Source organism: Protopterus annectens, chromosome 10.part0, assembly GCF_019279795.1.
Source record: "Protopterus annectens isolate FY-2018-M chromosome 10.part0, PAN1.0, whole genome shotgun sequence".
In the NCBI taxonomy this organism is placed as follows: domain Eukaryota; kingdom Metazoa; phylum Chordata; order Ceratodontiformes; family Protopteridae; genus Protopterus; species Protopterus annectens.
In genome coordinates, this window is record NC_056744.1 from 629473541 (window position 1) to 629489842 (window position 16302).

At 43.9% G+C, this 16302-nt stretch overlaps 1 protein-coding gene across 1 annotated transcript in view; it reads right to left on the minus strand.

The window, feature by feature from the left end:
• Positions 1–2654: 2654 nt before the first annotated feature.
• The window catches only part of MNS1 (meiosis specific nuclear structural 1), a gene marked incomplete at its 5' end in the record, with an annotated part of 589910 nt that continues 576262 nt past the window's right edge, over positions 2655–16302 (minus strand). Inside the window, 1 exon segment of the mRNA XM_044085455.1 lies at positions 2655–3141. Within this exon segment, the coding sequence (XP_043941390.1) occupies positions 3037–3141 (105 nt within the window).

Consider the following 16302-nt stretch of genomic DNA (forward strand, 5'->3'; position numbering starts at 1 on the left):
TGCTACAAGATGTTGAAATATATTACACATCTAGACAGTTCTATACAGTTAAAACATTACAGATGATAATAGTCACTCTCTTCATACATGATGTAGACAGTGTCCAAAAAAGTAATACGTAGACAGTGCAATGTGTGACACTGTAGTAGTACAAGCAAAATAAAATGTTACTTTCAGTTAGGAAAAGAGCAGCCAGAAAGTTAGTGATGCAGACATATTGCGAGAGAGAGTGTTAAGAAGAATAGAAGCAATAAAGCCTGAGCAGTACCTTAAGGATATGGTATAAAAGCAGAGAAGGAGTTAGAAGAGCTTTAGGATTTTGCAGTCTCTGAGGGATTGAAATGTGACAGAAGAGGAAGATCTGAGCATTAGGCAGGCTTTATGCAGGAACAGAGCCATGTATTTTTGAGATGATTTTTTAAAGAGGCTTTGAAATGGGTAAGCCCAGGCATAGACCTGGTAGCTACGGTATAAATACATTAAATGGGAAATGTATCTCAGCTGCCCCATCTGAGCTCAAACTCCATTCCTTGGGTTGAGCTCCATTTACTATGACTTGCTGTTTCCAATTATTTACACAGATCATGTTTCACAGCTCAACCCAGTCATGTCTTTTGTATAGCAAAATAATCAAGGTCTTACAAATATGCAGTGACATATTCAGGGCGGCCACGGTGATGCAGTGGTTAGCATTGTCACCTCACAGCAAGAGGTTCTCCGGTTCGATCCTCGGCTGGGGTGCCTTCTGTGCGGAGTCTGCATGTCCTTCCTGTGGTCGCGTGGGTTTCCTCCGGGAGCTCCGGTTTCCTCCCACATCCCAAAGACATGTGAGTGTGTGCATGTGTGTGCCTTCCATGGAAGGTTGGGCACCGGGCTGGCAACTCGACACTGTAAATCTCCACTGCCAATCATGAGCGGACAAGTGATCCACTGTGGCAACCCCTAACCGGGAAAAAGCCGAAAGAAGAAGAAGATATTCAAGTGAGACAGTCTATGGTAAATGTGGACCCCGAAACTGCAGCTACAGAACAAATAACTTTGTGTATAAGAGCCCATGAAGTCTTTATACTGCGTAGGTCCCTGGTATTAAACAAAGAAAAAACACGAATTTAGTACAGATGCTTATTTTGGCATCACTCACTGGTGTGACACATACAAACTGCTTATGAGTGAAGGTATTTAGTACTATGCTACAGTAACAAAATCACTCGTATGTTACATACAAATGCCATGACAAACAGGTTAGCACACAAATATGCATCCAGGTTTGAATTTCTATGTAAAGCAATATTTGCTATACAAAATGCAAATTACACAACACTGTTTTGAGTTCCAGGCAATAACTCTGGATCTTAAATAAACGGAAATAACTCAGGAAAGGCTCTGTAGTAAATACAGGGGGATAAAATTGATCAGCTACTGCATGAAGTTATGGTAAAGAGTAGTGGAAGCCAGGTTAAGAAGGGAGGTGATGATTAGTGAGTAGCAGTATGCATTCATGCCAGGAAAGAGCACTACAGATGCGATGTTTGCTCTGAGGGTGTTGATACAGAAGTATAGAGAAGGTCAGAAGAAGTTGCATTGTGTCTTTGTGGACTTAGAGAAAGCATATGACAGGGTGCCTAGACAGGAGTTGTGGTACTCTATCAGGAAGTTGGGAATGGCAGAAGTATGTAAGACTGGTCCAGGATATGTACGAGGGCAGTGTGACAGTGGTGAGGTCTGCCATAGGAGTGACAGGTGCATTCAAGGTGGAGGTGGGATTACCAAGGATCAGCTCTGAGCCCGTTTTAATTTGCAATGGTGATGGACAGGTTGACAGATGAGATCAGACAGGAGTCCCAGTGGACTATGATGTTTGCAGATGACATTGTGATCTTTAATGAGAGTAGGGAACAGGGTGAAGAGACCCAGGAGAGGTGAAGATATGCTCTAGAGAGAAGAGGAATGAAGGTCAGCAGGACTAAGAATATATGTGTGTGAATGAGAGGTAGGACAGAGGAATTTTGAGGATGCAGGGAGTATAGTTGGAGAAGCTGGATGAGTTTAAATACTTGGGATCAACAGTTCAGAGTAACGGTAAGTGCGGAAGAGAGGTGATGAAGAGAGTGCAGGCAGGGTGGAGTGGGTGAAAAGTGTCAGGAGTGATTTGTGACAGACTGGTACCAGTCAGAGTGAAAAGGAAGGTCTACAAGAGGCTAGTTAAACCAGCTATGTTATATGGGTTGGAGACGGTGGCACTGACAAAAAGACAGGAGTCAGAGCTGGAGGTGGCAGAGTTAAGGATGTTAAAATTTGCACTGGGTGTGACAAGGATGGGCAGGATTAGAAATGAGAATATTAGAGGGTCAGCTTAGGTTGGAGAGTTTGGAGACAAAGCCAGAGAGGCGAGATTGCTTTGGTTTGGACATGTGCTGAGGAGGTATGCTGGTTATATTGGGAGAAGGATGCTAAGGATGGGTCTGCCAGGTAAGAAGAAAAGAGGAAGGCCTAATATAAGGTTTATGGATGTGGTGAGAGAGGACATGCAAGTGGTTGGTGTGACAGGGCAAGATGCAGAGGACAGAAAGAAATAGAAGCAGATGATCCGCTGTGGCGACCCCTAATGGGAGCAGCCAAAAGAAAAAAAAGAAGTTAAGTTCCAGGCAATATCGTGAAAAGAATAGTATGCATTTATTTGTATTTTATTACAAAAGAATCATGGTATTAGAACATATACAGGTACTGCTCATGCCTTCCAGTGAAAAGAAAATGATAAAACAATCCCTGATCCTGTAAAGTTATTGTCTTCAAATTCAGGCTTACAAATGAAACAGAAAAATGTATTGCAAAACTATGAGAAAAAAGAAATCTAATAAAGATGAATGAACCATTATTGCAATTCTTTAATCTAATACCAAAAATAAAGTTTACATAAACTGTTAATCATTTACATTATATCCCAAGACATTCCTGTATGTCTTGTTTGAGTGGCAAAACAGAAAGCTAATGAGTATTATACATCTTATGTTACTGTTTTGAGTTTTTAGCCTTTTTTTAATCCCAGCCATCTTCAGAAAAGATATCAACATTTCTTCTCTGGAAAGTTTTTCTAAAATCTTCATCAAACAAATTAAGGTCGTCTTCATCTCTGAGTATGCCCTGGAAAGTAACATACAAAAATGTTTTTTAAGTTACATATGTGACCATGCAGTCTTAACTAGATATTTAACTACATTAGTAAGATAAAAATCAAAGCGTACAAATCTGTATCAAAAAGACCAGGAGCTCTTGTCCACCATACTCATGGCACTGCTGGTCAACACTATTTGTTGTTCGCAGATATCTTTAATTTTTAAAGGTTCAGAAAACAGTGTTCGCCACAGTGATGCTATAACCTGCTCATGATTAAAAAGCATTACCTCCAAGAACAAATCATTCTGTAGCATTTAGATATTATATTTACAGGTTTGGTCAAGTTCATGGCCTACATTGAGGAGCTTAATGCCCTGGATACCATGCTGGAACCTGTGGGTGCCCATGCAATCATTTAATTAATTTTTTGAAGATATGTGTTAATAATTTGAGCTTAGCTGGGGAAGGGGGTTTCGTTTCATAGGTATGAAAATCTCTGAGATTTGAAGTTGTCATGTTTTGTGGAACAGTTGATATTAACATTTATTAAGGCTGACTGCCCATTTGTATTCAGATCATCATGGGGCATTCTATGCAAAGTATTTCAAAAAGTAGGGCGAGGGATCTTGTAATGCTCTCTATGTCAGGCATATTATCTCCTCTAAGAACAAATCCAAGGTACCAATATTTTAAGTGTCTGCATTTATGTGTTCACTTTGTATTTTGTGCACATATTAAATTGGTTTTAAAAGGCTTCCGACTGGCTTCTGGTATCTTGGATTTGGTTATTGGTCTCATTTTGGTACCTTGTGGCTGTTTTTTCTTGTTTTTTTTTTTTTATCTCCTCTAAGAATTTAATAAGATACAGAAACAGACTGAAAAGCTGTAGACCTCCTTTATGAGCCAAGCCTTGAAGCCATTGGATTTTATTAGTGAGGAATCTTCGCACCTTTTCCAACTGCACCAGATAGCAAGTGATTAGGTTGCAGAACGGGGTACAGTATTCTACAACTGGTCTGATAAGAGTTGTGTAACGGTAGGCAATTATTTCTATGGCACACCTTCAACACCAGAAAGTATCAGGTGGGAAATTCTGCATGATTTGCATGATGGCAGATATGGGTATCAAATTACAGACATCATTTACAAGTATACCGAGTTTTTTTGCCATTTTTGCTACTTTGTAAGCTTTCAGTTATTGCCCATCAACTGTGTTTTTTTTTTGTTTTTTTTGACAAATTTCAGAATGATACATTTTTGCACTGAAGGCAAGGTACTTTCTACTGCACTAATCAGGTGTCAACAAATTAAGGAAAAGTTTCCGCTTGCAGGAATTTGCATATTTGGTGATATTTAAGAAAAATATGTCAAAAAGGAGTGACCTCAGGACATAGGCAAGAGAGTTTCCACTGATGGCAGTTGATGGTGAGGATAAGAGTCCTCTGAGTCTTACCTGTTACAGGGTTCCTATTATATACTGGAAGAGACGTTTCATCAAATGCCTCTTCATCGACTGTTAAATAATGAAAACACAAAACAGCGAACGGTCATGTAAGTGATTTCTTTCCCTTGGAAAGAAATCGCTTGCACCCTCTGTTATTTTGCTGTTTTCCCCACTGTGGTGTGATCTCGGAGTTGGTAAATTTAATTAGGGGGGTGTGGGGGGCATAGCCTCCACTTTGTATTGTTTGTAGTGATGTTTTTTTTTGTTTAGGGTAAGCGATTTCTTTCCCAGGGAAGGAAATCGCTTATATGCAGGTTCGCTGTTTTGTGTTTTCGTGGTTTACGGGTCGATGAAGAGGCATTCAATGAAACACTTCTTCGAGTATCTAATATAGACCCCCTGTTATATACATGCCTATAGTCAGTTGCACACTAGAATTACTATGGCTTCATTTACCTTCAGATTCATGACTTTATGTATGATTCTGTCATGGAGTATAGTGACAAATGCTTTCGTCAAATTTTTTATGAGGTTACGCACACAAAATCTACCATTGACAAACTGTATGGATTAAGCCATTGAGAATGATGCCTGCCTGATTAAGTTCCATGAAAATTCTTTCAATCATCCTGCACAATATGCTTTTAAGACTGATTGGTTTATTATTACTGGCATCCTTGGAAGGGCCACTCTTATGGACTGGGACTACAACAGTTTGCTTTCAGGTACTGGGGCAAAGACAATTCATAATGCTATGTTAAGAATGTGTGTAAGAGTTTATACTAGGGTAGACTATTTCTGGTTGCACAAATTAGGCTTATTTTATCTTTTCTGGTCCTACAGAACTGCTGTTTCTCATAGGGGGAAGAGGTTATCATTTTCAATGTATTTTTGGGTAGAGTCATATTGCAGGAAGAAACTGTGAATAGGATTCCCCTTTGTGACCTGAAATTTGCTGCAAATCTATATGCCATCGAATTAGTTATATATGTTGGCCCTGTTATGGTGATACTGTTATATTTATAGCACACTACCCTTTTGTTTCATCCCCTTCATTTTTCATGTTGTCGTAGAATGTCTTATTACTAACATCTGCCTTCATGGCAAGCTTTAGCTTGAATGAAACTTTGCTTCTTTTGACTATTTAGGGAGATATTTTTGAATAAAGGTGAAAAGCTTACAATCAAAAATGGCTGTAGAAATTGTTGGAGTACTAGTGGATGGTTCTGAAGTGGTTAAAGCCTCTTTTGCTGTAGCTGCAGCTGGTTTATTCGCAAGAATCGTATATTCCTTCCTATCATTGCTCAAAATTTCTTCTTTCTCTTCTAACCGCCTATGCTTGGACTTTTTCTCTAATGTAAGTACTTCTCAGTAAGGTAATGAAGACATAGCTTTTAAATGTTTGAAGTCTTTTTTGACACTTCACCCTCATTGCCTGCTGAGCATCAGTCCCCTCCTGACAAGTCGGCCGATCAATTACTTACCATCAGGGTGAGAGTCAACTAGCAGGATTCATCAATAAGGCAGACATCAGGGTGGTTCGTATGTTTTTGGTTTTCCCTGGATTTCTCCTGGAACACTTAGCTTACAAGATGGAAGGAGCCATGTAATGGAATGACTGGATCTTCCCATCACTTCCACAAGCGAAGTTTACCTCAATGCAACCCTCCCCCAACTATGACACATGGGAGATGGCTTACCTGGTTTCTAACAGGAACATGGCACCTAATCCTATGTGCCTCCAAGTACACACAACCCTCTCCTAACCTTAGGAGAAGCAAGAGGGCCATGTCCCTCCATTCCTCTACCTCCCAGGATCCGCCAAGTACTAGGGACCCTAATGGAACCCTGGTTGCTTGCATCGCAGTCAGGCTCCATCCCTCTGTACCAGAGACAGTTTTTGCAAGATTTGAGCTTATGTTCTGGGCCTAAACAAAACACACACTCTGTGGAGTAATTTTTAGTTGCAGTTTACCTATCACAACCACACTTGTTTACTGATCTATAGGAAGAAGACCTGATCAATGTGTGTGTGTATGTACCTTTAAGAAGCTATCCAAGGGCTTGCACAAGTGTATAAATACTGAGCATGTGCAAGTCTGACTGCCATTTTGTAGAAAGCTGTTGAGATGTAAGCATGCATGTGTATAAGCCGGTCTGTCTGTTAACTTGTTTGTTCGTATTTTATGATGCTGCTATGCATCCTGATGTGTTTCTATATATTATAGCATCAAAACGAAATCCCCCTGTCTGCGTGTCATAAGTGTTAGAGAAGGACAAGCAACACTAACCTTACTTAATTCTGAATATACATGAAGATTTTTCATTTTTCTGAAGCAAAAAGATGATTGGAAATTGATTTTCCTGCAAGTAAGAATGAGCCATTATGTAGTAGTATTTTCCTCCAGTGATTACTCAGATGATTAGAAATGGAGTGTGAAAAACAATGCGGTACATGTATTGGAGTCGCATGCTGCTTGCATCAGATTAACACCCTTGGAGGCATGAGACCTACAAAAGTCCTTGCAGGGAACACTGACACTACTGAAAAGAAAAATGGTTGAATCATGGGAATACAGAAGGTGAGCAAACTCAAACTGTTGCAGCAGTGTTAATCTCCAAAGAAAACCATCAAACTATTCCCACAATTGTTTAGATCTTGCCCAATGCATGAAATGAATCATTGGCATATTTTGCAATGTTCCCTTTAATTTTCACTGCAGTGTTGAGGAACTTGGTGCTGATTCTTTAGCATCACCTCCAGGCAGTAATTCAAGGTAACCATACTCGACTGTAGAATAGTATTCTCAATATTTAATTATGTCTGCCAGGTAATTCAAGAATCTGACAGCCATGCTAGCAGTGACAAACTCTTCTCCAGCAATGCTAATTCCTTGTCAAGGGGTACGCTGCCACAGCAAAGGATTTTTTCTGCCTTGCAATGGATTTTACATTAGTAACTCTAGAATCTCCTTTCTGCGTATGAATCTGACCTATTCAGTGTGGTCCAGTATAGATCATCTGCTTTCTGGGCAGTTGGTGACTGTGTATTGTGTGCTGGCCCAAGTTCTTCTGATGGTGTTAAGGGTGGGACAGTCTAAAATGGACATTATTTGCACTTAATCAACTCATCAATATTCTTTGGTGGCAATTTTTCATTCTTATCACTAAATAAGCTTCCCTTATTACATTTATACTTTATGGAAAGGTGACATCCACTACAGGAGATTGTAAGAAAAAGAGACTGAATGTGGCTCAAAAGGGAAGTCTAAGTGAAACATATGATAAGCATCACCACAATCAGAAGTCAGGGATCTTTATTCTGTTGTTGAAAAAGATGCCTGATAGCAATCCTTTTGGATAAAAGTTGTAAAGTGTCAGACCCCACTCTGATGGACCTTCTGCATATCTGCAAAGCAAACAGCACCAGAATTACCTGTTCTAAAGACTTAAACCTTGCCTGTGATATAAATAGGACCTGCTGGAGGGACAAATATGTATTCCAGAGACTACCCTGTCTCTGGAACAGGGTCCCCATCCATATGAAGCAGAGTTCCTCCCTAACCCAGTTCAATTGTAACTTGAACAACTGAATGGGGAATAGGAAATTCATCCCTGGTTTGGCACCTGTGTCTCTAATGGACATGGGGAGCCTGTAAATGTTTCATCTCCCAAGCCCCTACTTCACTTATCAAGGGTACCAGAACTTGTCAGAGATTTGGTATAAATTACTAGGCTTAAAAGGGCCCTTGTGGTCATTAGTCAAATAAACACCTATGAACCTATTCTCCCCTCATACAACCAAGTAGAAGTCCATAGATGGTGGTTGTACCTGCATTTGATTCTCACATACACCCAGCAACATTTATTTAATAACTCTAAATAAAGTATCACAGGCTTCAGGGGGCAGGGGTGTCACCAGCATCACAGACTGAGCCTTGACTTTCTCTCTCACTGAATAATCAGGTTAGACTAGCAGGTCTAAGACTCAAAAGGGTAATCCAGACAGGAGGAGTGAGTAGACAAAGCTGGTTCTACAGCCTCAGGTGAAGGGACTGATAGGGCCCTCCTGTGGGAGTGCTTTGTTTCAGCTGAAGTAGTCAAGTACACCATAAAAGAGATCCACAGCATGTGAATATCTGTGTGAGGCCATGTGGGTGTAAAAGGAAGCATGCATTTGGTTTGCACAAATGTCTTATTGGCATCCACTACTCAGGTCCTATGGGCATCCACTGATCACTGTAGCTTAGCCTTGTGAAGGTTTGGTATTAGCTACAGGGAGGAAAAATTCTAAGGCAACTCTGCATGACAGCTAACTGCTACCAGGCTCTAACCATGCATTACCTGAGAAAAAAGAAACTGGCAGAAGTTCCTTTACATTAATTTAGTAAACCTAACCACCCGCAACAGACAGCATAATTTAAAATGTCTGTATTTTCCTTTAATACCATTTGTAAGGGAGACTAGCACCCCCTCATTAACCATCCTTTTCCCGTTTGAACTAGTCAGGCAGAAGGTTAAAAGGGGCACCCACTCCCTCTTATAAAAATGTGTTAATAGAAAACAGTTTGCAGATGTGGTTGTTCATGAATACATTGGGATACATCTAGTAGTTACAAATGTAACTTTGTCATTTATTCATGCTTTCAGGTGTTCACATGGTAGATGATGTGAGTATACAGAGGTACAAGTAGAACACTGTAACAGTCATGTAAATGGCATGTTGATCTTATTCTTAAAAAAGAGTTTATGTGGGGTTAGGTAATGCAAAATTATGTTAGGTAATCCTCCAGGAAAGGAGAGACCCTCACAGGAGAATGTGGAGTTCCAGTCCTGGCAGGATGGGTAACAAACTGGTCAGTATTGCGCTAAGGAGGGTCTAAAATGGATAGTACAGGGGAGGGGTCACAGACCAGCACTAATATACATCTACATTAGTGAATGCTTACTAAGTACCTGACTGAAAGACTTCAGGCCTTCATTCGTAAAGTATAAATGCTTGTTCCTCTGGTAAAGAAGACTAACCTTAATCAGAATGAGCAAAAATCACTCGTAAGGTACCCATAGCCGGCCTTAGGTATAGGCCAACTAGGCAGTCTCCTAGGGCGCCACTCTAGCAGGGGGGCTTTTTCAGTATTAATTTGGTGCAGGTAGACAAGGATGGGGGCACTGAGTGGTGTGGGGTACGCAGTAGAGCCCATTTGCCTAGGGCATCAGTTGACCTAAGACCGCTCCTGAAGGTACCCATGTTGTACTGGGACCTTAACAGGCATGGGGGATTGTTTTTTTTTTCCCTAAGTGCTTTTTTGTTTACATGCCTGCTGACCATCAAACCACTCCCAGCCTAACTAGAGCTCATTTGTTCCCATCTACTGGGTATTCCCAGTAAGGGGGGGGATAAGAACCATTCAGCAGGGTCTACAGCAGTAGTGTAGTTTGACAGCTGCCCATTTCTGCCACAACATTCTAAATCTTTATCACTGGCAGTAAAAAGCACCCATCAGCTGAAGTGGGAACATAAAATAAGAAGTTATGTTCCTACCATAACGTTCCATGTTAGTTGTCTTCTCTCGCCTTCTTTCTTGCTTGATGGGTTCGGAGCCGATCCTCGGCTCCGACTCAGCACTTGCTTTAGCTCGAGAACTCCTTTTACCAGCTCGAGGCAGCCCCATATCCCATGATGCAAGGCAGTAAATACCCAGATCTCGTTTGTTGACAAAGGGCAATAACACCAAGCATAACATACTTCCAAAAGGAAGAAGAAACTTACAGATGGAAAAAGGACCAGGTCTGAATGGTCTTTAGCATAATAGTTTCTTATACAAGGTCTGTCCAGGCCAGGGGAAGGAGGGAGGTCGCAAGAAAGAAGGCGAGAAGACAACAAACATGGAACGTTATGGTAGGAACATAACTTCTTAATGTAAAGTTGTCAATCTCGCCTTCTTTCTTGCTTGATGGGACCGTCCCTAGCACCTCTATCCTGGGTGGCTCAATGGAACAAACTCTTGAGGACTGTAGAGCCAAAACTGGCTCTGTCCCTGGAGGCCAAGTCCAATTTGTAATGGGAAACAAAAGTGTGAGGAGTGGCCCAAGTGGCCGCTGCACAAATAGTGTCCAAAGGCAGTCTAGCTTGAAAGGCTGTAGAAGTAGCCAAACTCCTAGTTGAATGTGCTTTAGGTTTTGAGCACAGCTGTTTTCCCCTGATCGTATAAATTTCAGTGATGACCGAAGAAAGCCATCTGGACAAAGTCACTATAGAAACAGGAAGGCCTTTTTTATTATCCTCATAGGAAACAAAAAGTTGATCAGATTTCCTAAATTTTTTTGTTCTGTCCAAATAATATCTAAGCTGACGGTGGACATCAAGATAATGTAGCTTTTGTTCAGCTCTATCTGAATAGTTAGGAAAAAATACAGGGAGATCAATGGATTGATTCAGATTGTTTTTTTGAAGCGACCTTAGGTAAAAAGGATGGATTAGTTCTCAAAGATACTCTGTCTTTGTGAAAAATCAAATAGGGGGGTCGAACCGAAGAGCATGAAGTTCAGACACCCTCCTGGCAGATGTAATAGCCACTAGGAATAACGTTTTCCAAGAAAGATATTTTAGGGAACAAGAAACAGCTGGCTCGAAGGGGGGAAGAATCAAGGATGTCAGCACTAAATTTAGATCCCACTGAGGAGGAGGATTCCTGATTGGAGGCTTTAGTAGGAAAATTCCTTTCAAAAGGCCCTGCAGAGCCTATGGGACATAATATTATGATCTGCTATCCCGACATGAAAATTAGAAATAGCAGCCAACTGAACTCTGACTGTGGAAGAAGAGGAGCCTGCATGAAAAATCTCTGCTAAGAAGTCCAGAACTGCCTGAACAGGGGCAGTAAAAGGATCAATATTTTGGGCCTTAGCCCAATAAGAGAAACGTTTCCATTTGCTTGTGTAAATCCTCCTGGTAGAGGATTTTAGTGAAGCTACAATTATATCTCTAACTGGGTTAGAGATCAAAGGAAGCCTGGCTAAGGAAGGAAGTGGAGCAACCATGCTGTGAGGTTGAGAGAAGGGATTGACCGGTGCAGCTGATCGGATTGGTGAATCAGTAGATCTGGCACTGGGTCCAGATGCCACGGCTGCACCAAAAGGTGATGATGGAGGAACGGGAACCAAACTTGTCGAGGCCAGTAAGGGGCAATGAGAATCAATTTGGCTCTCAAAACGGTAGCTTTCTGGATCACCTGAGGGATCAGAGGAAATGGAGGGAAGGCATAAAGAAGTCCCTGGGGCCAATCCTGGGTCAGAGCGTCTCTGGGGGGATGGCCTGATAGAGGGAAGAGGCTGAAGAAGTCTGGACATTTGCTGTTTTGGGGAGTAGCAAAAAGATCGCAACATGGACGACCCCATTCCAGAAAAATCTCTTCCGCTACGGATTGTTTGAGAGACCACTCGTGAGGCATGAGAATAGCTCTGCTCAATCTGTCCGCTATAATGTTGGTTTTCCCAGGGATATGCGTTGCTACCAGAAACCGATGAGAGGAGATCGCCCATTGCCAAAGTCTGAGCGCTTCTCGACACAAGGGGTAGGACTTGGTTCCGCCCTGTTTGTTGATATACCACACTACAGACATGTTGTCTGTGTGGACTGCAATTGTCCCTACGGGAAGAAAGTCGTTGAGGGCTTGCAACGTTAAAAGCACTGCTCTCATCTCCAGGACATTTATGTGCAGATGGTACTCGAGCGGTTGCCACGTCCATGAACCATCCTGCCCTGATAATGACCCCCGATCAGGGAGGCATCCGTGGTGACAGTGGCTATCGGGGACGGAGGTACAAAGCACCTGCCCTGGTGAACCTGAGACGATGTGATCCACCAAGCAAGATGTTCTTTGCATGTTTGTGTCACCAGAATCTGGTGACGCATTGGGAGTTGCTGGTATGACCACTGTGTGAACAGCATCCACTGAAGGAGGCATGTAGAATCGAGCCAGGGGAAGAAGAGTAATGGCCGCAGCCATGAGACCTAATACCTTTAGAACCATTCTGGCCTGTACTTTCTTGCTGGCCAGAATGATCCTGACATGAGTCTGAATGTCTGAAACTCTTTGTTCTGTAAGGGTAGCTGACATCCGAACAGTGTTTAAGTTTGCCTATGAAGGTAATAGACTGGCAGGGCGATAAGGATGACTTTTCGAAGTTGACTGAGATGCCCAAATGGGAACAAAGGTCTATTGTGTAATCCCTGGCTTTTATAAGCTGATGCCTGGTGGTGGCTGAAAGGAGCCAGTCGTCGAGATACGGAAACACCTGGAATCCTTGGCGTCTCAGGTGAGCCGTGACCACTGCCATGCATTTGGTGAACACTCTGGGGGCTGTAGTGAGACCAAAGGGCAGGGCTCTGAACTGGAAATGACTGGACCCCAGCCGAAGCGGAGAAACCTCCTGGAGCGTCTGTGAATTTTGATGTGATAGTACGCATCCTGAAGATCTATTGAGCACATCCAGTTGTCCTTCTGTAAGAAGGGCAGAATTGACTGAAGAGTGACCATTCGAATCTTGTCTTCCTGACAGACTTGTTGAGTCTGCTGAGATCCAATATTGGTCTCCAGTCTCCCGTCTTTTGGGGACCAAAAGAACCTTGAGTAGATTCCGGCTCTGAATGGTCTGTTGTAACTGGCTGAATGGCTCTTTTGCAGTAGTTTTGCGATTTCTAACTCTGCAATGTCCCTTAGACCGGTGGTACATCTGGAAGGGAACTTGAGGGAAGGGACTTTCCTCGAAAGGAATTATGTAACCCTTGGATATGATCGACTGTACCCATCTGTCTTGAGTGAGGGAATGCCAGGCTTCTGGGTACAGTGATAATCTTCCCCCGACTGCCTCCAAGGAGGGACAGCCGGGCAACACCTCAGGGATGCTGAAAGGGCTTATCAGAGAGAGGCTCCCTGTTTCCCTGGTTCTTGGACCCCTCTGCCTCTAGAGCGGCGTCTGTTGTTGTTACCCCCTCTGCCTCTAGGGGTAAACTGACCACGTGAATCCGGCGTAACTCCTTGGGATTTACGGAACCACATCTTCCCACCCTTCTGTCCCTTGGGATAAGGCCTAGAAGGGGTGGAAAACGGACTCCAACAGCAGAAAGAGTCTTGCCGTCCTGCTCGCACCTGGTCAAGGTCTCCTTCACCTGAGGGCCAAACAAAGTTGACCCATCAAAGGGAGAATTTGTGAAGGACGCCTTAAAGGGATCCAAAATCACATAGCCGCATCCAGGCTTGGCGTCTAAGAGCCACACCTGTGCCTGCGGCTCTACTCGCTCCATCCGCAGCATAAGATATTAGCCGCATGGAGGAGTTAGCAATGGAATTAAGGGTTCCTAGCTGCGAAGCAATCTTTTCTTGAGCCCCTGCAGCTGTAGGATCCTGAACTACTTCTCCCAGCTCCTTCAGGATATCTCTCTGGAGTCTGGTGAAGTGACAAAGATAATTCAGCGAGCATAGCAAAGGTCGCTGAGGAAAACATCCGCTTGCGTACCTATCCATGGTCCTAGAGTCCTTATTAGGAGGATGGGCCAGGCACGGAAGGATCTGCAAGTTCCTTTTGGTGGCCGCAGCCACCACCATGGCATCAGCGGGGACACCCTTGGTTAGGAATTGTTTGTCACTAGGGGCAGTGATAAATTTAGAAGGCCTCCTAGGGACTGGCTCTACAGAGTCAGGAGCTGTCCACGCCTTTTGTGCAATAACCTGCATAAGGGGTCGAAGGCGGAGACACCCAGGAGGTGGAGGGCCGAGATCCAAACGCCTCTAGGTATACTGACTCATCCTCAGAGGGATTGTTGGTGGGCCAGTTTCCCCTCTGTTTGAGAAGTTCTAGGATGTCTGAAAAGGAGACATCCTCAGAGGGGATCTAGGGATCCCTCTGACTCATCAAAGTCAGTATCCAGTGACAGACTCGGGGGAGTCTACATGCTTCCTCTTACAAGTCCTCTTCCTAGGAGGATCTCCCGAAACATCAGGAGAATCCTCGGAAGAGGGGGAAATTCCCAATGGGGAAACCTGAGGCGGAGGATCTCTGGGTCCTGTAGCAAGAGAAGTGGCAGAGATGTCAACAGGTACCATAGAGGGAGGAGCTACGGAAGAGACTGCTGACTGATACCAGTGGCCAGTACACTCTTCATCACCTCGAATGCTCCCTCCCAGGCAGGTCCGAGAGAACCCGCTCCGAAGGGCTAGGAACTCCAGGAACCACCGAAGGGAAGTCTCGAGGCAGATGTCGGAGCCGAGCTCACCAAGGCCGAGGCTCCAAGGGGAAGAGCGGGCTCGGACAAGGGTCCGATGCCACTCACCCCCTCGGAGGAGACCATGGAAGCCCGACCACCGAATCCCTCTAAGGAAGAGGAGATAAGAGTAGGGGCTGAAGGAACAGAAGGGGTATCCGTCCTCCAGCCGTAGCAGTAACCATGCCCGAAGACTCCAACTCCAAGCTCTGGGGTAGAGTTGAAGGAGGAACTGTAACGGGGTGTGGACCAACAGTCGTCTGCTGAGACGGACTGTGTAGCATTTGGGCCAGTACCTGTGACTTGAGTAATCTACTGACCACTCTCTCTAGGTCATGGTCTGACAACCTGGATGACCTTGAAGATCGGCTCCGATGGCTCCGTTCGATAGAAGGCGGGCCAAAAGTACCGGCTCAAAGGAAGGAGACCCCGACCTCTTCCGGGAATGGGCCATCGGAGCCGATACTACTGATCCTGTCGGCACCGACTTCGGAGCCGACAGAATCTCGATGTATCGGCTCCAGCCGGAGCCGATACAGCCACAAAGTTACGGTGTGGGAGCCGATCGGAGCCGACACCAATGCCTGTGCCACATGAGTGTCGGAGCCGATCGGAGCCGACATCGAAGTGGACAAAACAGATTCGCACAGATAGCCATCGGCGCCGAAAGCTTTGTGGATCAGAATCGGCTCCAGCGGAGCCGATCTCGACTCAATCGAGTCGGGCCGAGGCCGCAGGCTTAGAAACAGAAGCCTGGGCCTTGGCAGTTTTGTTGATTTTGTGGAGCCGACTTAGCCGGAGAGCCCTCCGGCTTAAGAAGACCCCTGAGAATCAACTTATTACGTCTCTCCTGCAGGACTCTCTGGCTGAAGGAGTGACAAATAGCACAGGAGTCCTGCAAGTGAAGAGGGCCCAAACAATACAGGCAAGAAGTGTGACCGTCTGTCAGAGACATTTTCTGACAGCACGAGTCACACTTCTTAAAACCTGAAACCCTCTCCTTAGACATGGTGTCTACACAACACACACAGACACACCAGTCAAAATTAAATTAAACAAAATACCAAGAGGTATTTTATAAAAAAAAACACCAACACACACACACCCTAACAGGGGGGGGGATGGGATAGGGAAATTGACTAACTAAAAATTAACGGAGACAGTAAAATTCTGTCAGAAAAGGGATAAACTAGAGTTAAAACTAAATATAAGAAGTTTTTTTGACTAAAGGGGCTTAAAACTCACAAAAGTGAACTACTTACCAGGAGCTGGTAAAAAGAAGACCTCCCAAGCGAAGCGGCAAACGAGATCTGGGTATTTACTGCCTTGCATCATGGGATATGGGGCTGCCTCGAGCTGGTAAAAGGAGTTCTCGAGCTAAAGCAAGTGCCGAGTCCGAACCCATCAAGCAAGAATGAAGGCGAGATTGACAACTTAACATCAAATTTATACAACTGTCTGATTTTGCAGAATGACCAGG